This window comes from Carya illinoinensis, chromosome 15, assembly GCF_018687715.1.
Source record: "Carya illinoinensis cultivar Pawnee chromosome 15, C.illinoinensisPawnee_v1, whole genome shotgun sequence".
Taxonomy (NCBI): Eukaryota; Viridiplantae; Streptophyta; class Magnoliopsida; order Fagales; family Juglandaceae; genus Carya; species Carya illinoinensis.
The window spans coordinates 8,899,190-8,922,510 of record NC_056766.1 but is presented as its reverse complement, the minus strand read 5'-3'; the positions used below and the strand labels follow the sequence as shown (position 1 = coordinate 8,922,510).

At 36.3% G+C, this 23,321-nt stretch overlaps 1 protein-coding gene across 1 annotated transcript; it reads left to right on the top strand.

Moving 5' to 3' along the window:
• The first annotated feature begins 905 nt into the window (after positions 1–905).
• LOC122296631 lies at positions 906–4,879 on the top strand. The gene is made up of 4 exons (XM_043106435.1): positions 906–1,837; positions 1,937–3,357; positions 3,673–4,037; positions 4,136–4,879. The coding sequence occupies exons 1-4, from the start codon at positions 906–908 to the stop codon at positions 4,877–4,879; spliced, it is 3,462 nt and encodes a 1,153-aa protein (XP_042962369.1).
• Positions 4,880–23,321: the final 18,442 nt, after the last annotated feature.

Genomic DNA, 23,321 nt, shown 5'->3' with positions numbered 1-23,321 from the left:
TTGTCAACTGGAACCTCAAGCTACTCCTCAGTTTGGTGCTTGGCTGCGGGCAGAGTCCAGTTTCAAGAAGAAATGGGAGTCATTGCAGAAGCATAACATCAAAGGGGGAGCCATGAACAATGGGGTGATGCAGGAGCAGAATAAGGTGGTGGATGGTGGTGCAGTGGTGGTGCAGTGGTGGCTGAGGCTACAATAGGTAACGGAAGTTCTTATTCATTGCACCATAATGAGGGCAGCATTCATGCAGGAATAAAGGAAGGTATGAAGACATCAGTTACTGAATGTAACAGTCAACAGGATGTTTCTGATGTTATAACGCCTGCTGTGATTTTTGAATCTGAGTTAATTACTGAAGATCATATACATAAAGGATGTGATAATGGGCTTTCCAATGGGCCTTTTGGGGCTGAAATTGGGCTGTCTGATGCAACTGGAGGGGAGTGTGCAAAGCCTGGCCAACTATCTCGAGACCACCTAAATGTGGCCCAATGTGATCAAGCTCAACCACTGCAGAGAAGATGTACCAGAAGCATTTGGAAGAAAAGAGCCAGGGCAGCCTCTCATGAATCTACTGAGCAGTTGCCAATCCAACATGAGGAAGATGCTAGGAGGAAGAGATCATTGGTGGGGGCTGATGATGCTGAAGTACTTGCAAGTGGAAATAAAAGAGGTAAGTACACAGCTCTATCCAATGTTGTTGAGCAAGATTTTCTTTCTAGAAGAGGCAATAAACAATTGGGATCGGCAGAGGCTGTTCAACAGGCCTGCCGAGATCAATGAGTATCATAAGTTGGAATTCCCGTGGGCTTGGGAACCCATTGGGAATTCAAGTTTTATCTGACTTGGTCAGAAAAGAAGCCCTTGAGATTTTATTTTTACAAGAGACTAGAATGCATTCTCGAGCTATGGAAAGGTTGAAGTTTAAATTGGGTTTTTTTGGTTGTTTAGCTATAAGTAGTGAAGGGAGAAGTGGAGGAATAGCTTTATTTTGGAAGAAGAAATATAGTATCAAAATTCAAAGCTTTTCAAAGTGCCATATTCATGTTGAGGTAACTGAGGTAACTGATGCAGTGGGTGACTCTTGGTGGCTGACTGGATTTTATGGTCAACCAGAAGTGAGTAGAAGGCATGAGTCATGGTCTTTGTTGACGTCTCTAAAAGTTCATCCTGATATAGGTTGGATTATTTTGGGAGATTTCAATGAGATTATGAGTAATGTTGAGAAAAGTGGTGGTAGAGCCAAACCAGAAAGACAATTACAGGCCTTTAGAGATGTGGTTGAGGAGTGTCAAGTGCATGATATGGGGTTTAGAGGCAGTCCTTTTACTTGGTGTAATGGGAGGGAAGAGGGACAGACAATTAGTGAGAGGCTGGATAGATGTTTTTCAAACTTGAAATGGCACTCTTATTATCCAATGGCTGTGGTCATTCATGGCATAGTGGCTTATTCAGACCATAAGCCTATTATTCTAAAGCTGTCAGATGAGGTGCAAGAGGGACCAAGAAGGAAATTGTTTCATTTTGAGGCAATGTGGATTGAAGATTCTGGATGTAAGCAAGTGATAGATGGTGCTTGGAAAGCTGTTGAAGGGAGAAAGGAACTCAGTACAGTTATGAAGAAGATTGAATATTGCAGTGAAAAACTGTCACTTTGGAATCGAGCAAGCTTTGGCAATGTGCAAAGAAGTTTAAGGTTGGCTCAAGAAAAACTCAAAATGGCTCACCAAATTGACCCTTTATCACTGAATCGACAGCATATTCAACAAGCAAGAAAAGAGGTCCAACAATGGCTGCAAAGAAGTGAAATAATGTGGAAACAGAGATCTAAGGTTATGTGGTTGGCTGAAGGAGATAGGAATTCTAAATTTTTTCATCATAAAGCATCCCAAAGGAAAAAGAAGAATTTCATTAAAGGGGTAAAAGATCAAACTGGAAGGTGGCAAGTTAATGAGGCCAGGGATAGAGTTATTAATGAGTATTTTCAGAATGTTTTTGCAGCAGCTGAGGAAATAGGCAATATGGATTTCTTGCAAGATCTAAATGGTAGAATTGATGCTCAGATGGCAGAACAACTTGATGTACCTTTCACAGCTAAGGAAGTCAAGAGAGCCTTAGATGAAATGCATCCTACCAAAGCTCTTGGTCCTGATGGAATGGCCTCTATCTTTTATCAGAAATTCTGGTCTATTGTTGGGACTGATGTCACTGATGCAGTGCTTAAAGCTCTTAATACTGGTTCTTTCCCTTTGGAGATTAATCATACTTATATCACACTGATACCTAAGAAGAAACTACCAGAATTTGTTTCTGACTATAGGTCCATCAGTTTGTGTAATGTCATTTATAAATTAATCTCAAAGGTATTAGCCAGTAGACTAAAGTCAGTGTCACCTACTGTTATTTCTCCATCACAGACAGCTTTTGTACCAGGAAGACTAATTACAGATAATGTTCTTGTGGCATATGAAATGGTGCATTTTTTAAGAAGGAAGAGGAGTGGTAAAGATGGATTCATGTCTCTAAAGCTGGATATGAGCAAGGCCTATGATCGAATCGAATGGAAGTATCTTGAGGAGGTGATGAGACAGATGGGTTTCAACCCAAAATGGATTCAATTGTTGATGTTTTGTGTTACAACAGTCTCTTTTTCTGTCCTTGTTAATGGAGAACCTAAAATACCAATTCAACCAACTCGTGGATTAAGACAAGGGGATCCCATTTCCCCATATCTATTCCTACTATGTACTGAGGGACTCATAACATTGCTGAACAAGGCAAATGTGCAACATCAGATTGAAGGCTTTCAAGTATGTAGAGGTGCTCCTAAGCTAAATCACCTACTGTTTGCAGATGATAGCATTCTATTCTGCAGAGCTAATATGCAATCTTGCTTAGTTTTGCTACATAGACTTGATATCTATGAGAAAGCATCTGGACAGAAGGTCAATAGAGAGAAGACTTCAATGGTTTTCAGTCATAATGTACTTTCAGGCCCGAGAAGGGAGATCATGCAATTTTGGGGGGTTAATCACTTTCAGCAATATGAGAAATATCTTGGATTGCCACCTATGATTGGAAGAGGAAAGTACGAAGCTTTTTTAGTGTTGAAGCATCAAGTATGGTCTAAATTGCAAGGGTGGAAGGAAAAACTTTTATCACAAGGAGGGAAAGGAGTGTTGCTGAAAGCTGTAGCTCTATCTATACCTACTTATACTATAAGCTGCTTCAAGTTGCCTAAGTCCCTATGTACTGAGCTTGAAAGCTTAATGGCAAGTTTCTGGTGGGGTCAGAAGCAAGATGAAAGAAAATTGAGTTGGATTAGTTGGAAGAGGATGTGTGAGTCAAAGATGGAAGGAGGTATGAGGTTTAGAAGTATTCAAATTTTTAATAAGGCCCTACTAGCAAAGCAAGGGTGGAGGATTATGCATGAAGAATCTTCCCTTTTACATAAGATTTTTAAAGCAAGATACTTCCCAACATCTAGTTTTTTTGACTCAAGATTGGGTGTGAATCCTTCTTATGTATGGAGAGGCATTTGGGATACTAAGAACAGTTTGCTCAAAGGGTGTAGATGGAGGGTTGGCAATGGTTTATCCATTAATATTTGGTCTGATTATTGGTTACCAAAACAAAAGTTGCTATCCATGGTGGTTGATATTCCTCCTGAAGCAGGGTTACAGAAAGTTTCTTCCCTGATGATGCTAGAACAGAATAGCTGGGATGTTGAGAGAGTGAGAAGTATTTTGCTACCAAGAGAAGCTGCTGAAGTGTTATGTATTCGATTGCCCATGGATAATATACCTGATATGCTTATATGGGAGCATGAGACAAGTGGGATTTTCAGTGTTAAAAGTGCATATGAATTTTTCAAAACCATGGAGCATATTGGAGATGTGGCTGAAAGTTCAAGAGCAGAAGATGAAAAACTATTATGGAAGCACTTAAGGAAGATGCATGTTCCTCAAAGAGTTAAAGTTTTTGCATGGAGAATGTGTAAGAACATTCTTCCAACCTTTCAAAACCTGAAGATTCGAAAAGTGATACAAGAAGCTAGTGTTACTGCTGCCAAACAGAAGAAGAAGATTTGCTTCATGCACTGATTTATTGTCCTGCTGTTGTTGATTGTTGGTCACAGGTATTCCCTTCTCTAATTCAAGTACCTGAAAGGAAGCAACTTATAGAATTAGTCACTGCTGTAATCAGGAGAAGAAGACCAGGAGAGTTAGAGAAGTTTTTCCTACTTGCATGGGGATTTTGGTATAGAAGGAATCGGAGTCTATATGAGGGAAACATTCTATCAATTCAGCAAGTGATGGAGCATGCTTTTACCTTATACCAGGAACATAAAGCAACAATAGAGGCCACAAAGATCAAGCAAAAGTATAAGTGTCAATGGCAGCCTCCTTCAGAAGGTGTCTTGAAGTTAAACATTGATGGTGCTCTTTTTAGTGATAAATGTAAAGCTGGTATAGGGGCTGTGTTGCTTGACAAGGAAGGGAAGGTTATATTTGCAGCAAGCAAATCTGAACCTGCTATAGCTGATCCTATGGAAATTGAACTTCTTGCTATGTTAAGGGGTTTGCAATTATGTGTGTCCCTTGGCATTACATCTCTTCAAGTGGAATCAGATTCTTTGTTAGCAGTTCAAGAGCTGGAGACTGAAGGGTATTCTACTACCTTATGGGGTGGATTGATTCAGGCGGTTAAATCTTTGCTTCAAAGGTATCCAAATTGGTCCATTCAACATAAGGGAAGAGAAGCTAATGGAGTTGCTCATTGCTTGGCTCGGTTTGCATGGAATTTAGATGACATTTGTATTTGGTCGAACTCAATTCCAGATTGTATTTCCCAAGCTATTTGGGTTGATTCATCTTTGTAATGCTTGAGTTTGATGAATAAAAGTTATACTTTCCTATCAAAAAAAAAAAAAAATCACTATAATTAATACTATGCATAGCTATATAATATATTTATCACTTTAATTAATATAATTTAATTATCACTATACTTATATTTAATGAATATATAAAAATCATTATAGTTAATACTTATATAGTTATACTAAAACACTGATTTACCATAACTAATATTACTAATATATAGCTATATTAATGGTCTAATACTATTATAATTTATATAGTTATACTAATCATAATAAGTTAATAACTAAATCACTAGAAATATAACTATATATATTTAGTATGAATGTATTATTATATTATTTAATATATAACTATAATATATAGTACTAGTATATATTAATATATTATAAGAGTTATAGTATAAATATAATATATAAATTATAATATACTAAATCACCATAACAGTATAACTAATACTAATATATAGTTATACTAATAGTCTACTATTATATAGTTATACTAATCACTATAATTAAAACTAATATATAGCTATACAATATACTTATATAGTTGTACTAATACTATTAGTCTATTATATAGTCTAAGACTCAATTCTAATATAGGCTATATAGTTATAACTAATACTAATATTTATATTAATACTAATGATGTAGAATATAGTTATATTAAATAATTGATTCAACATAACTAATATTACTAATATAATATAGCCAAATTGAATTACTAATAGTCTAATACTAATACAATTAAATAGTTATACTAATCATAGATTCATAATAACTAAATCATTATAAGTCTATAACTATATATATTTAGTATCAATGTATAGTAATATTCTTTAATGTATAACTATTAACCATAATATATAGTACTAGTATAACCGATCAAAAATATATATATAGTACTAGTATATATATTAATGTATTAACATATTATAAAAGTTATAGAATAAATTATAATATATCATATATTTGTAAATTTATAATAGTATTAGTATAGTTGGCTTAATATGTAATATGTTAGTATTAAATCACTATAACTACATAGAGTATTAGTAATAAGAGTATTACTATTATTTAATATAGTATTACATATAGTATTACTATCATTACATAAAGTTATTAGTTATAGTATTAGTACTAGTATAGTTATTAGTACTAATAGACTAATAGTATTAGTTATTAGTATTACATATAGTTACATATATAGTTATCATGCACTATTACTATTATTACATATAGTTATTAGTTATAGTATAGTTATTATTACATATTAAAAAAAATGTCATTAGGTAAAAAAAAAAAAAAAAAAAAGAGTCAACTGTGGACCGACCGGACCGGACCGGACCGGTCCTGAGGGAGTTCGGTTCGGTCCAGGGTGGGAAAACCCTGGACCGAATAGGTCCGGTCCGGTCCACAAAACCTCTCCGGACCGGACCAGACTGAACTCACCCATTCAATCTATGTGATGTTTGCTTGCACCACACTCGAGCAAACCATCAAGCTCATAGTTGTGTGATGTTCGCATGAACCAAATTTGAAAGAAGGCTCGAGCGAACAATAAGCATGTTAAAAATCATGAATGGTGCTAATGTGCCACCCAACTTTGATAGTTGGGCGTGACTATTAGTATAGATTTTATTTTTTCGTTTCTTTTTCACATTTTTTAACATATTTAAATATTTTGGCCAAGTAAAAAAAACTATACCAATATATTAATAGTTACTTTCATATCTATTAAATAAAAAAAATTAAAAATAATAATTTAAATACACGAGAGGGCAAACTATGGGCGGCGAGTTTAAGTGCATATACTAGTTAAAAGAAATAGACAAGAAATTGAGGGGTCATGTACTCGGCGGGATTTATTGGCGCACACCGAAATATTAGAGGGACTCATCAGTAATTTTCAAGTGGCTCCCCGGCTATCAAGTGCAATCCGTCAGTCATTTCACCTGGATTCACTCCATCTTCCAAGTCCCGATTACTTTGGTGTGTGAAGTTGTGAACTGGGAAGGCAAAAAGCACCGCTCGACCACTGTTGAGAAGCTAGACAGCAAACGATGGTGGGACATGGCTGCACCTAGTGCGGCACAGCCAACAGAAAATTCCTCAAGTATTTTGGGTAGACACTCCTCTTGTCAATTCGTTTTATTGATTGAGGCATGTGTTTGTTGTTCATCTATTAAAGATAAGTGTAAAATACATAAGAGTGTTCTATTTATACAAAGAAAAGAATGAAAATACATGGTAAAGTGACAAGACTAGACTTATTATTTACATTGACTATCCACTTATTGTAAAGGACTAAAAACTAACTTTACACTCATCTTTAATATCATCATTGAAGATAAACTTTGTCCACCTGCATTGTAGCTCCATGTTATCTGGGTAATCGATACCCCTCAAGTGGTCAGTTAGAAAATAATTTCCTAAACAATCAAAGAAATTTGTGCGCAAATTCCTAGTGGTTAAACTAAACTTGATTTTTAAGCGGCTGGACTCAGATGTTTGCATCTCCGAGAAAAAAGAACAGCTTGATCGTTTGCATATACATTTGTCATGTTGGAACTTCTCGCTTATTTTACATGCATTCTGATTGGTGATGACCAAGCATCAGATTGGCCAACTTGTGTCCTATGTCGAGATTGGCATGGAATGAGTTCAATATCCAGGATGCGAAGTTTACATCTTTGGTACTAAACGTATCTTCGTTTGGTTACACAGTTCAGATGAGATGAGATGAAATGTCTTGTTAAACGTTAAATAAAATATTGTTCTAATATGATTTTTTAATATTAATTTTATTTTGGAATTTAAAAAAATTGAATTGTTTATTATATTTTGTGTGAAAATTTATAAAAGTTGTAATAATTATATGAGATGAGATGATTTAAATTTGGATTGGTCCAAACCAACGTGTTTGACATCCGCTCTTTACACTATTTAGATTTTTACATTTAAGTGAGGTGGATCAGTTCAATTTGTGAGCCCATAATTCATATGATCAACTTTATGAACACCTACAACAATCATTTTCACCAGTTAGATAATGTATAAGAATAATGTTTGAAAACATTTGTTGGATAATATTTTTTCGACATTTTAACATGTTTAGATTTGTTTTGGTAGTCCAAAATCCAGGTGTGATGTAATTTTTGCAATAACTTAACATGGAGGTCTTATGAACTATTGAACTATATTGTGACATTGTACGCTATAATTCAGTTTTATATCTTTGCTAATGTTTGTTGGATCATTTAAGATTGTAACAGCTATATATGACAATTATTCCACAATAGTTTGAGAGGGGAGATTCATAGGCCTGATAAGGGTTGAGTAGTAAAACGCTGATTGGGTACGCATACAAAAGTTACTAGAAAGTTTTTTTGTAGTATGGTTGGTAGTAGACAATTTATATATGAAAAATTCTACTCATCATCCCCACATACCCACACCAGACATAATTTTTTAATTTTTAATTTTTTTCTCTTACTAAATGTGTGGTGTATGGATGATGAGTAGACGAATTCAATTAGTTTAGGAATAATAAAACCAAATTTAAAAAAAAATTAAAAAATTTAAAAAAAATGTGTAATGTGTAGTGTGTGAGGATGATGAGTAGCAAAACCCTTTATATATTAGTGTGTTTACAACACCTTTAAAAAAAAAAAATGGTTTTGGTGAAAAGGCATGCAACACCCTTTTTATAGCCGATTCTGTAAGTGAGTATTCTTGTAGCTTTTACAAGACTTCTAATTGATATATTATTTGGATGCAGCAAAAGTAACCAGAAATTTATACTGGTTTGTTTGACAATGCCGCGAACTATAAGAGGAAGAGGACGTGGAAGGGGTAGAGGCTAAATAGGTATTGGACCTACGTCGACAATACAACACTCGCAATTGCCACCCAATAATGGACAAAGATAGCAAGATGAGAGTGAGCCATCGAATGACTCAACTCAACCACCAGTTTCCTGCAGTTAGCAAACTGTTAGCAAAACCATCACAAAATATTCAATTCGTAAGCATAATTTCACTAAAACTTGAAAACTGCTTCCAGAAATATATTTAAATTGTCCTACTAATTAGGAACAACAGAGACTCAATTCTAGATCAGATTTTTAGAGCACTTTCTAGTGCTTATTTTGTTGAGAAAGTTCCATTGAGAATTTTTATATTGTTTCTTTCAAACAGTGTGGTCGTGATCCGAGGTTCAGATAGTGTGATCATTTCAGCCATTGGAGTTTAGTAGAGAAGTAAATATTTGAAGACAGTTTGAGGTTTTGGTAGCTATTGTGGTAGAGATAAACAGATCGTTTATCTGGTCAAGTAAGAGTGAGAATTGACAGATGTTTTGTAATTGAAACTTGCTTGTAAAAGATTTTCAAATAGTAGTTGACATTTCTAGGTAGGTTGCATTTAGGATTTTACCTTTAAAGAATACCTTAAAGGGTTTCCATTCGTTACCAAATTATTTGTTATGCAATTGATTTATTTTATGGTAATGCTGTTCTTCTTGAATAATTGAATGAATATTGATTAACTAATTAATTGATAAAAGTGGAAAATCTTTAGAAGTTTTACTGTACAAGGGTATTTTGGTAATTTCATGCTTGAAGTTGCAAGATTATTAGTGGATAAACTCTACATTTAAAAATAGAAATAACATCACAATTGAAATTGTGTTAAAAAAAAAAGCAACTAACAGGGTTACGTTAGAAATGAAATTAATAATGTATTCATGACTCAAATGTGCTCCTACAGCAAACAATATGGAATGCAGAAATTCACTGGAATTCTAAACTAATATTGTGTTTACTAGTGGTTGAAAAAAACAAAACGCAATTAATGAAAGATCTCCAGTCTGGTTCAATTGGTTCTTCATTCCCTAAAGCGAATAGAATCTTCCTTCATCATAATAAAGGAAACATTGATAATGGATGTGGATATAGTAGAAAAAGTTATAGAAATCAAGGGGAGTGTATTCAAATTTTTTCAAATAGAAATTCTACATACCCCTAGAAGTGAAACCACACTGTGATAAAGCACGATGAAAACAAAAGTTTTCATAATAAACCTGAAATATGAAGATAAATGTCATAGATGTGGTATGAAAAGGCATTGGTCATGTATAGGACGTATATCTAAATATTTGGTGGGCCTATACAAAGCATCTATAAAAGAAAAAATAGGTTGAAATGAATTTTGCAGATCATAAGAATCCAGAATGTGGCGCTCTTGACCCCCATGTGTGATTTGGTAGGAGTAGCAACATCGGGGTGATGGCCATCCAGGTCACACACCCCAACACAGAGTGCAAGTGTGTGTAAACATGGATAAATGTGTGTAGCAGAAAGATATAAGGCAATCAAAACTAAGTACTAGACGGTTTTAAACTTTACAACCCAAAATAAAACCTACCAATGGATTATACAGTCATCCAGCTAAAATAAAAGTAAAGGAAACAAGGTCCAACAACGAATACGAGTACAGTCCCAATCCTTCACTCCTCAGGGGGGGCCGGTCTTTCCTGCTCATACCCATTCTCTACATCAAAGCCTACAGTTTCATAAAATGGAATTGTATGTAGGAATACCATAGTGAGATCTTGAATCTCAGTAAGTAATCAAACAAACAACAACTAAGAGTTTAAAACACACATTTATACCACCAATATGATTAACAGTCATATTAGCAAAGAAAACAAAGACCATTTTCCACCCTTTTTTTTCCTTTGAAAATGACACATTTTAACCACACATGCCAAAAGCCCCTTTGACCCAAAACACAATCATTTATAACGCATGATCCTTGGTCTCCCCTAGGGACCATCCGCACACCCTAGCTCCCTTTGTCATACCATGGGTAACAGCCGTGCATGTGACTTCGTAATGAGCGATGCCCAGCACGTATGTGACCAGACATCCTCTAGCCCCTATCAGCAGAGGGGCCACGAAGTCGACACAAGAGCGTTACCAAAAACATTACTCAATTTTTTACGCTCCTGACTGACCAGATGAGCTCCACTGAGATAATGCGTCATCTTGGCATGGGGTTGTGATGCGCACGCACTCTCAAAATATTACCAAGACACAAAAACACAGTTTTCAAATCATGACACATGGTAGAACACAACACAGTTAAACAATCAAGACAAGTATTAATAAAGGTAAATATGTAGATGCATGTAGAAAACATATTGGATGACATGGAATAACACTCATCAGACAATATACATCATCACAATAGTCACAAAGTGCACATTTTAACAAACCCAACTACACGTGCAATCCCATCCTCCATCCGGCCCATGGCCCAATTTCCACAACCACACACAGTTATCAATCCCAACACTTCGCTAGGCCCAAGGCCCATCTCAACACATTCAGACTGCAAACTAATCTCAAAGGTCACGTTGGAGAGCTACTTACAGTGCGAACAGGCAATTTCTAAATGATCAAGCGCGTTGTCTAATGGGTCTAGCGAGTGTGTGTGAGCGTTGTGTGGTAGAGCAAGTTGGCAGCGGCGGCGCATGGTAATGAAGGCAAATCTGGACAGACTAGAGGAGACCCATAGTTGGGGAAATGTTTAAGGGTGATGAGACTGGCGGAAAGGAGGTGGAGAAGGAACTTCCACGACAGGGCACAACGAAGAATGGTGGGGCAGCGGCTAAAAGGTTTCCTATCTCATGGGTTGGGTTGATTCGTGGGAAGAGGGTGTTAGGAATGGGAAGGGGAAGGTGAGCAAGTGGTTAAGCAGCCAGTGCAACGCGGCTGGGAGGGAAGGTGAGTGGTGGCTCTAGAGGAAAAGTTTCTCTAAGGTCACGGGAAAGGACGCGAGGGTGCGACGTGTGAGTGATTCGCAACGACCAATAGTGGACAAGTGGTTAAGAGGAAGCTTGGCCAAAAACCCATGGAAGAACTCCGTGCAGGGCAAGGATTGGGGAATGGGAAGGTGACGACAAATGGTGACAAGAGAAGGGAATCAAGACTGAGACATGGGCTGAGGGTGCAGTGGTCTTGGGGGGCATTGCAGCTACCATGCCAAAGGTCTCACAAGCTAGCAATCGCAACAAGGTGTGGGTTAGAGGAACGATGGAGCAATCACCTACTAACACTCCAATTAATTCCACCAACCAACAACACAAAAGGCCCACTAAATAAACACTCATAAGAATAATCTAGGCCCTCATACAGAAGATCATCTAACTTATTTTGATAATTTAATAGGCTATTCAACCTAACTCATCTAGATGTTTCTTATTTATTGTTGAATTCTAAAAGATAAATGATTTTTTTATGAGCTATGCATATGGTTGTAGTAATTAATTTTCATTATTTATTATGAAATCAGATTTGTTTGAGTTGTTATTTTTTAATAAATTTAGTTAGCGGAAAATCACCAATCTACTTCAATCGGTTATGCTCTATTCCCTAATAAGAATGGAATCTCATTTTATCATAATAAAGGAAAATGGGTCATGGACGTGGACATAGTAGAAAAAGCTATAGAAATTAAGGAGAGTGTCCTCAAAGTTCTTTAGAAAGAATTTCTATGAACCACCAAAAGGGAAACCACACTAAGATAAAGTAAGATGAAAAACAAAGGCTTGCAGAATAAACCTATAAAGAAATATGAAGATAATTGTCATAAGTGTTATATGAAAGAGTATTGGTGACGTACCTGTCGTATATATAAATATTTGGAGACCTATATGAACCATCTGTAAAAGAAAAATAAAAATGGGTCAAAATGATTTTTATGACCACAAAGATCCAGAAGATCATTTAACTATTTTTGATAATTCAAATGTGTAATGCACGTCCTTGTGGTGAGACTTTTAACAAATAGTTTTAGTAATTGAGACAGGAATTACTGAACTTTGTTAAACATTCCCTTTCTTCTCTAGGATATCAAAGATTATAGTTAAAGTTTAAAACCTATTTCATAAATCTAAAAGAGAATTTACAATGGAATTCATTTAACAAAAATATATAGTCCTTTTACAAAATGTGAGTTCATATGTTTAATAAAACATGCCTAGGCTTCTATCACATTTTTCCTTTGGCCATGTCCGTCCCGTTGCTTCATCCTCATTTCGTTCCTAGGTGGGGCACACATAAATATAAAATAAGTCGAATACTTAGTAAACTTTACTTTATACTACAAAAATATACTAACTCGGGTTTTCACTCATGCATTTATCATTCCTCTACATACTTTACATAAATTATTTTCTTTCATTTGAAAACATTACAAGGTGGGGTTTTTCTTTAAAAAGATTTTCATTCCCCATAAAACATTTCCCATATCTTTGACATTTCTTCATAAAGAACTAAATCATTTCATGCATCCAATTAACTCTTATCATTTCTCATTTGCTGGAATACACTGTTACGCCATGTGTGTTGAGGTTAGAGGTTTTTTGGGCCTGGATTCTGCCCTTGGCCACAAGTTGAAAATCCATTTCAGCTAGGAGGTAGCACTTAGTGTACAATTTGTACTACTTATCTGGCATTGCAATCTGCCCAGTCCATTGGTACTATCATTCATTCAGTCATAGCCGTTACTAGCTTTATACATTAAAACATTCATTTCCTGTCCTTTCATTCATTCATGTCTTGTCCTTTTCATTCCTTTTCATTCATCAATCCACTTCATTTCATAAAACATCATTTCATACATAAAACATAAACATCATCATTTCATTTTATGGAACAAAAAGATAATAAGTTCTACATATAACATTCATTTCACATGCATACAACTTTTCTTGGGTTGCATAATAAGGGGCTGCCAATGTAGGGCTGCATAATAAGGGGCTGCCAATGTAGGGCTGCATAATAAGGGGCTGCCAGTGAAGGTCATTACATGCGTATACTTTAAAACATTATTACCTTGGCATACTTTCAAAACATCATTTCATTTCTAAGAAAATATTTTCTTAGAATTTCATTGCATAAAAATAACATTTTTCTTATAACAACATTTAATTTCATTTCTTTTTGTTAATGAAAAACATTTCATTTTCACTTACTTATCATTTAAAAAACTCTAGGAGAGTATGACCAAAGTACTTACGTGGACTCCATGCCATATTCATTTCATGCAGTCTATTCATATGCATGTCAGATGGCAACATACATTCATACTTAACCTTGTGTCATTTCATTTTCATTCACATAAGCAACTAAATCTTAAAACTTTTTTTTTTTTTTTTCAAGGAGGAGAAGATCCTCCATTATTATTAAGAACCCTAAAATTTGGCGGAGGAATACCTTATACAATCCCTTGCTCAACCTGACTTATTCCTTAAAAAATGTGTACCCTAAGACTATACACCCCCTGCAAAATAATAAAAAGACACCCTCAAGATCTGATGAAACCAAAACATTAAACCTGTCTTAAGTATGGCAAACCAAATTTGTCCGTTCGTAAAATTCCTTGAAGCTTCACATTGGAAGGTCTTCAAGTGAGAACCAAGCTTTATTGCAGCCGCTACCACCCATACGAGCAAGGCAATTAGCTGCAGTGTTGGCTTCCCTAAATACATCCTAAATCTGAGGTGATAATTTAGTTTTAGAAAACATCATTTGCTTTGCTAGGGTTTTTTGCATCACATTTTTGGGTGATCTGGGTTGCGGCTTGCAGCGTTTCTAGCTCACCCCCTCTGGTGGCCTTTTGTTGCCAGTGGGTCTTGAGATGGGTTCTGGTGGTTTTGAGGTTGTGATTGTTCTTGGAGGAGATGGAGGTGTTGCAGAAGGTGATGGGGCTAAGGGTGAGAATGCTCGACCGGGAAGGGATCATTCAATTCTAGATGTGCTTCAATGTCCCTTACCAGCAGTGAAATTTTGGATTTTGCCTCGTAGACCAGAGTTGATTGATGGGGAGATGGGTTTCATTTTTTTTTATGTCAAGATGGACCGCATTGCAAAAGACTTGAAGTATGCTTTGATTCTTAAATTCATCTCAATAAGGCCTTCGATTGATGTTCTTAGAAAACATATTATTAAGACTTGGGGGTTTGTTGCGGTTTTCCCATGATAAGCTTCATGGATAATTATCATGTGTTGCTCCATTTGACTAATGAAAAAGACTACTTGCATGCTTGGGCAAGAGAAGGGAGGGTTGTGGCTGGATGTCAATTTTGGTTTTTTATTTGGTCTGTGAATTTTGATGTAAAGAATGAGCTGTCCATTGCTCCTCAATGGATCTTTCTACCGAGGTTGCCGTTGCACCTCTTGTTTTGGGAGTTTCCTTGGATTGCTTAAAGATTCTTGCATCTTGTTTTGGGAGGTTCCTTCGGACAGATAAGGCTATGTTATACTGAACAGGAGATACAGGGGCAAGGTTTTGTGTTGAGGTTGCTCTGCTAGATGAACTAATCAGGTTTTCCACTTGTTGCTGGTAATAAAGAACCTCGATGGCAATAGGTGGTGTATGGGAAGAGAGGTTTGCACAAAGTGTTTTAGGCAAGGGCATATTGCAGTGGTGTGTCAGGTTGGAGAAAGGGTAAAGGCTTAGTTTGCTATAAAAGAGAGATCGAAACCTCAAAAAAAGGAGGGAGAGGAAAAAATGTGGAAGGAAGTGGGAAGGAAAAATAATTTACAAATAATAGGGGATAGGGTGTTGGAAATGAGAAGGAGTTGATTTTTGAAACACAGGATCAGAATCTGGGCAATGTAATGGTTGAAGGAAGCACGAATGGTTTGAAAGACTTAGGGAGAGTGGAAGAGGAGGTTGATGATGAGAATGTCGTGGTGGAGGAAGGGGATATTACGCATGGGCATATAGTTGTGGATGTTGAAGTGGGGTGAGGGAAAGTGCTGAGCCGATTATTGAGATTGCTGGAGAAGGTGATCACTCTGGTCAAGAGGTGGAAGGTGTGACTAAAGAAATTGCTCAAGCTAATCGATTTGTGGTACTTTTAGAAGGGGAGTGTGAAGACTTTCCGGATGCTCAGAAGGATTACAACTCGGACTCTAGTACAAATTTGCATAAGGAAGTTGAGGCAAGTGGTTAGAAAGAATTAGTGGTTAGGAAGTCTCGGAGGGCCAAGGCTCAACCTCAAAAACTTACTTTATGATTGATAAGATCATAGTGTGGAATATTCATGGTGTTGGCACATTGCAAAGGAGATTGAGGAAGTTAGTAAGAAAGTATGATGTATCTATTTTGGTTGTTTCGGAACCTTTCCAAGAGATTGAAATATTACAAAGCTAGACTAGTTCTCTTAATTTTCCAAAGACTTGTTCAAACATGGAGAATGGAGGAAAATTATGGGTTTGTTGGAAAGAGGAGGTTGAGTTTGACATGGTTGGTGTTTCTAACCAATTGATTACTGGTGTATTTTCTAAAGGTGACCAGTCAGTTTTGGTCACTTTTGTATATGCCAAATGTAGCCATATTGAACGACGGGTGTTATGTGAGCATTTGGGTTGTGACGCCCAAATTCTGTTTGGGATCGGACAGACATTTGAAGCGTTGAAACATGCAACACAAGCTTACCTGCCTCCGTTCATGACATATAAGATGCAATGTTCCTAACATGCATATAACATTATGCAATATTCGCAGCGGATAAATTTTTTCTTTAGCAATACTATGCACGAAACTGAAAATATCCCAAATGCTTAAAACATACTTCATACATAAAGACCCATTGAACAACTAAGATCACGACACTAGTCCAAAATGGCTATGATCCAAAAGATACTGGAGATGCAACTCCATAGTATAAGTAGTCATTTAAGTTAACTACTATATTAACATTGACGTCTCACTGTTGCTCAATCGACTGTGTCCAGTTGGTCAGTTCTCGATTCTCCTTCAGGTCCTGTAACAAGATCTACCATTCGGGGGGAATGGTAGTTTAGACTACCATAATGAGATTTGATTATAAATCTCAACAAGTTAACAAAAAACCTCCACACAGGCTAATGATGCATACATGACAGTAAAAGCATGAATGCATAATCAAATTCATAAGCAATCATAGCATAACTTGACATACAACATAGCATAACTGGCATAACTTAAATTAAAACGTGAACTGAATTTGACTTGATATGAACTTGATCTGAAACTTGACTTAACATGGACTTGCTCTGAAACTTGACTTAACTTGAACTTAATCTAAAATTTATTCTTTAACTGCTTAAACTCAACTTCTTGGGTGCTACATGGGTCCCCTAGAGCCATGTGTCCCTGCTGATTACCGCATCACAACACAGGTATCTGGACCAGCTGTGAGTGCGTTAATACATACTCCACAGTTGTTGTGGCCCCATGTATTCTATATGTCAAAATTGCTGTGTCTCACATAGTGTATGTGCCACAATTGCTATGGCCCCATACTTCTTGTGCCACACTCACTGTGGACCCCACGAAACTGAATGTGGCTTTATCGACGCTAGTGCCTGGTGCGCTCTGGTGACCAGTTAGTTAGGTCCCCGCTCGCTACCTATTGACAATATTTAATCAATTCAGGGAATTTCACAACTATTTAAACACTCCAGCGTGAACAAAAGAGTTTCACTAGGATATTACCCCATCCTAGCACTTAGGGTCACTTGATTGTTCTTGAAATACACACACTGTACTCAAGACGAAATGTGACTAGAATACAAAAGGACAGAAGCCGTAATGTAACATAACGTGACTTGAACATAACTCAAAAGACATGACTAACTTGAGATAGAAACATTTCGTAACATGACATAAACATAGAACAGACAATATTTCATAACATGGTTCACATGTAACAGAAAACATACTTAACATAACATACTTGCAACAGTGAACATGACATAACATATATGTAATAGATGACATACTTAACATGATGTACTTGCAATGTATAGTAATACGTGACAAAATATCTTGTGTAACAGATGAATAACTCATGACAGAATAAATTTTGTATAATAGAAAAATATGTGATAACTTGGCATGGCATGGAATATATGATAACACACACATCTATACTGTAGTTCCTTTACTTAGCATACATACAAAGTAAACTGTCAGTAAGTTTAAAGATAATTTACCTTGATCTCCACGTTTCTTATGAAAGCTCAAGCGTGATCACGAGAAACTGTAAATAGTGATTCTAAAAGTTAGAACTTAATTACTAACAATTTGAAATATGGAAAAAAGTACTAAGAGTAAAATTTCCATTTTGCTCTCTATATGTGGGAAAATGATCATTTTACCCATAACTTAAGAATTTTGCATGCTAACTCCAAAAGTCACCAGCCTCATGTAAATTTTATCCTAAACTTAAATATCAATTTAAAAAAATTTAAAACTAATCACAACTATGAAAACTCTATAGGGCCAAACTTCCCTTATGTTAATTCCATTGATTTTTGTTTCAACTTGTTTTGATCAACCTTTTGATCTATGACTTATAAAGATGTGATCTTCAAACCAAACCATCATATGATTTAAAAAGTTGTCCTAAAATAGATATAAGCTTCTAATTCCAGATCACATGTTAAAAATCAACCAAAACATGAATTTAGCCAAGAACATCCACACTTTGGCCTATCTGAATATCTCTTTGCATAAAATTTCATATCTTTGAAACTAACATCAAATATCTTCAAAATAATATTCTAACATGTATACAAGAGGCTTAGGATCCTCCAATAAAATTATCAAAGCCATTGGAATAGGCTTAAACCACCAAAGATTTAAACTTTCTCAAAACAGAAACTGTTTTTCCTCTTCCAGTTTCTAAGTTCCTAGATCTAAGAAAATCTTTCATCAAAACTTTTAATCATGTAAAAAATCCTAAAACAATAATCATATACACTTGTTAACAATACTCCATAAAAATTTTGAAACAAGATTGATCCATTAGCTTGGTCAAAAACTTCAAAATATAACATAGTTTATCACCCATAATGACCTTTCTAGGTTTTAAACAAAATTTGACTAACCAAATGATCTTAAGATGGAAAAAATAAGATGTCAATGTAAACTAGACTAAAAAATGAACAACTTTTATGAAGGTAGCGTTTTGAGAAAACACCTACAAGAGCCCCAAAATAGGAGTGCAAAAGAACTCCAAAAAGTTGTCTAAGAGAGTGTTTGGTGTTCTTTCAATGAAAATTGTAAAGGAAAATAAATTTCATGGTGAGTGGGCTGGAGATATTTTGCACAAGATATGGAAGAGGATGAGGCTGAAGTGAGGCTTGAGTGTTGGCCTTTCTTACCCAATAAAATACACAAAAATCAGCCCAAGATATTTCCTAATGGTGAAGTGTAGACTTGGAAGAGTGAGGTGGCCCTTTAGCTTTTTCCTTCTAGAAACTTCTAGGCCCTCTTGAAGACATCTGATTAGCCATGTGGGGGATGAAATTCGTTGGCCAAAAGCAATGCTAAGGTGCCCAATTTCGTGGGCCTTAATGGGCCTAAATTTGGATGAGCCTCAATTTGGAGTTTTAAGAGGGTTTGGGTTGCTATCAAGCCCAAAACCAATTTCTTCTGGCCCAATGAAATATCCAAGGTTAAAAAGGTTGGATCATTATGTTCTAACATAAATTTGAAAGATTAATAGCATGTGGATGTAATTTAATCAAGTGATTAAATTTGAGGGCAACTTTAGGATTTGGACAAAACTGTTTAGGATTTCAGTTTTAACCATGCTTTTGGGTTCTTAGTTGGATTCCAACCATATAGTGTTTTACTAGGGTGTGAATTCTCTTTGGTTTGGCACAATTTAATTGGTCGGATGGAATAGAGTTTTTGCTTAGGTGGCATGATCTCACACCTTGATTCCTTCAAATCCACCAATATTCCTCATGGTGCCGAGTCTAATACTATTCATCATGTGTGGTTAAGATCTTCCCAAGTGTCCAAATAAAACTTCTCTAACCTAATTTGGACATTCCACACGCTGTAATTTTGAAAATACTGCACTTGGTGCGCTTATCAAGGTGACTATTTATTCCGAAAAAGTGCATAATAAACTTAGTACCAAAAAATCCTAAATATTCATACGAACCTACAGTAAAAATCGTTTATCAAAATTAAGCCCTTCAGTGCCCCTAAAAATAAATTCACAATTTCGAACAAGTGCTTCATTCGAAAATATGAAAATGGGTTGTTATGCCATAAAATCCAAAATAATCAATTGAGTCTAATGGCGCAGACTATAATACATTTTGACACTTCTAACTACCTCAATTAATTAAAAATGCACTTTTGACACCATAGTGAGTGATAACACTAACTATGTGATCAAACTAAAGCTTATGCGATTGGTTAATTCGTGAAAACTTATGGAATCTTCACGAGATTCCTAAAGCCAATAGAAATTCTACCATTGAATTTCTAGCAGGCTGTTACATGGGTGAAATCTCTAGTGTGGGTTTACCTTGGGTTGTTTTGGGAGATTTTAATATTTGATTAGATGAGGAGAGAAAGAGAGGCAGGTTGAGACCTGCTTTGGCAATGGAGGAATTTAGTGCTTGTATTGATAGGTGTGGTCTTCTTGACTTAAAGTTGGAAGGGAAATAATTATCTTGGTGTAATGGTCAGCTTGGTATGGCTAGGAGTTGGGCCAAACTTAAGAGGGTGCTCGTGAACAATATTTTTTTGGCTGAATTCGGGGATGCTTCTGCTCAATTGTTAAAGAGGCAACTTTGAATCATTCTCCTATTGAAGTTATTTTTTGATTTCAGGTGGTATGGTCCTTCTCCATTTAGATTTCAAAATATATGGGTTTCTCATGCGGATTTTTTGAATGTGGTGGCAAGCTCTTGAGTGGAACCTGTTATAGTTTGTTCGGGTTTGTTTAATTTAGCCGAGAAGATGAAATGATTGAGGATATCTCTCCATACCTAGAATAAAGAGAAGTTTGGTCTTGTGGATGGTGTTATTCGAGAATTAGAAGAGAGATTGGAGGTCCTTAAGAAGTCCTCGCAACCTGGTTATAATGAAGAGGATAAGGCTAATTTCCTAGCTACAAAGGCTAAACTAGAGGTTTGGTTGAAGAGAGAGGACACGCATCTAGCTCAACAGGTAAAGAAAAAGGCATGCAGTTATTGCACAATGCAGAAGAAATTCAGTTGTTAAATGTAGCTTCTAGATGGTGGATATTTGGACTCTGCAGAAAGGGTTCACGAGGAGGTTGTGAAGTATTTTGAGACTTTTCTTATGCAAGAAAGTTTTGTTGAGCTGCTTGATCTCAAGCATTTATTTCCTCACGGTATTTCAGCTGATGATGCATAGAAACTTATCCTAGAACCATTGGAGGAGGAAGTAAAGTTGGCTTTCTCGTAGATCGGTACTGATTCTAGCCTAGGGCTTGATGGATTTGGTTATGCATTTTATTTGGCAAGCTAGAATATAGTGAAGGTGGATGTCATGGAGGCGGTGGTGGAGTTCTTTAGGGGTTGTGAGCTTCCTCGATTTTAGACAGCTTCCTCTTTTGTGCTAATTCCAAAGGTGAATTATCCACAGAGTTTTGACAAGTTCAGGCTTATTAGTCTATGTAACATCATATATAAGGTTTTCTCTAAACTTTTGGTTTCTTAGGAAGATTATTTACCCTGAGCAAGGTGCATTTGTTAATGGCCGAAGCATATTTGATAGTATATCTCTTACTCAAGAAATGAAAAGTTGTTACATCGGAGGATTAGGGGGAGAAATATATTGTTGAAAATTGATATTAGTAAGGTGTATGACCGAGTCGATTGGCGGTTTCTTGACCATGTCCTATTTACTCTAGAGATCCTAGATTCTTTTCAGAAATTGGTGAATAATTGTTTTTGTTCGCTTTGGTTTTCAGTGATGATGAATGGAACATATAGAGGATTTTTTTTTTTTTAAATCTAAGAGGGGTCTTAGATAGGGGGATCCCTTTTCTCCATATTTATTTGTTCTTATGGAGGAGGTTTTGTCGAGGGTGCTGAATAAAGCCATGATAGAGGGTTGTATTTTACCTTTCTCACACCCTTCCAATTCCTAAGAGTTTCTCATCTCCTATATGCCGATGATGTGGTTGTGTTTGCTAATGGATCTAGAAGGTCGATAGGAGGCTTGATGGGTGTATTGAAACAGTATCAATGTTGGTCGGGGCAATGTATGAACTTTGATAAATCGGCTATTTTTTTCTTAAAACATTTATCTTATAGCCGAAATAGGGAGATTTTGAGGGAAATTGGCTTTTCAGAGGGGAGTTTCACTTTCACTTATTTGGGAACTCCTATAGTAGATGGTCATTGGAGAATTAGTCAGTTTGATACATTGTTGGAGTGTGTGAGGAAGAAAATTTCAGCTTGGAAATGCCGATTACTGTCACAGGGGGGAAGCTTATTTTACTAAGGCATGTGCTTTCTAGTATGCCTATTCACCTTCTATCAGTTTTGTAGGTTCCTAAAATGGTGATTCAAAAGCTGAATGGTTTATTTTCAAAATTTTTCCGGGGTGAACACCAAAGATAAAATAAAAGGAAGTGGCGATCTTAGAAGAACTTATGCTTGCCAGTGGAGGAGGGGGGATTGGGGTGCGAAAGCTGAGTGAGGTGCAACGGTCTTTATTTTTGAAATTCAGATGGTAGGTCTTGACTTACAATTTGTTGTGGGAAAAAATTTTTTGGGCGAAATACGCCAAGAATAATTATGTTTCTTTCTGTAGAAGTGATGGTGCTGGTTCGCCATTCTGGAAAAGATTATGGCTAGTTTGTCCGACTTGTTGAGTAGTTCCTTCTAGAAGATAAGAGAGGGTTGGGTGTCTCTATGGTATGATAATTTCATGGGGTCAAGTCCTCTTTGTGATAAATTGATTGTTAGGGAGGAGGAGAGGTCAATCGTGAGTCGGGATTTTGTTGTGAATAATACTTGGGATGTGGATAGGCTTCAATTGTTGCTGGGTACTGAAAGAGCCTATAAGGTGATAGAGAAAGTGGGGTATTTGAGAGAGGCAAATCGTATCTTAGTCTAGAAACCTGAAAAAAAATGGGTGTTTTTCAACAAAATTGGCATGGGAGTGTATCATAATCAGAATACCTGAATTCCTTTGGGCAAAGTGGATACAGAACAAGTGGATACCAAAACAAATATCCATTTGCATGTGGAAAGCAACTTTAAATTGCCTTAGTGTGGATGATTAGGTACGGAAATTAGGGATACCAATGGTTTTGAGCTGTGATTGTTGTGCAAATGGCAAGGAAGACGGTTTAGAGCATATCTTGTGTAAAGAGGAGTTGCTCAAGCAATATGGAGGAAATGCTCAGCTGAGCTTAAAATTCCAGTTTTTGTTAATGATACTTGGAGGGAGCAGGTTCAACGAATAGAGCGAGGCGGCAATCACAGAGTTGTTTATTGTTGGGCTTAATTTCGAGTATAGTGGTTGGGAGATTATGGAGACGTCGTTGTGTAGCAAGGATTGAAGGAAAATCAGAAAATGTGATGGAAGTGTGG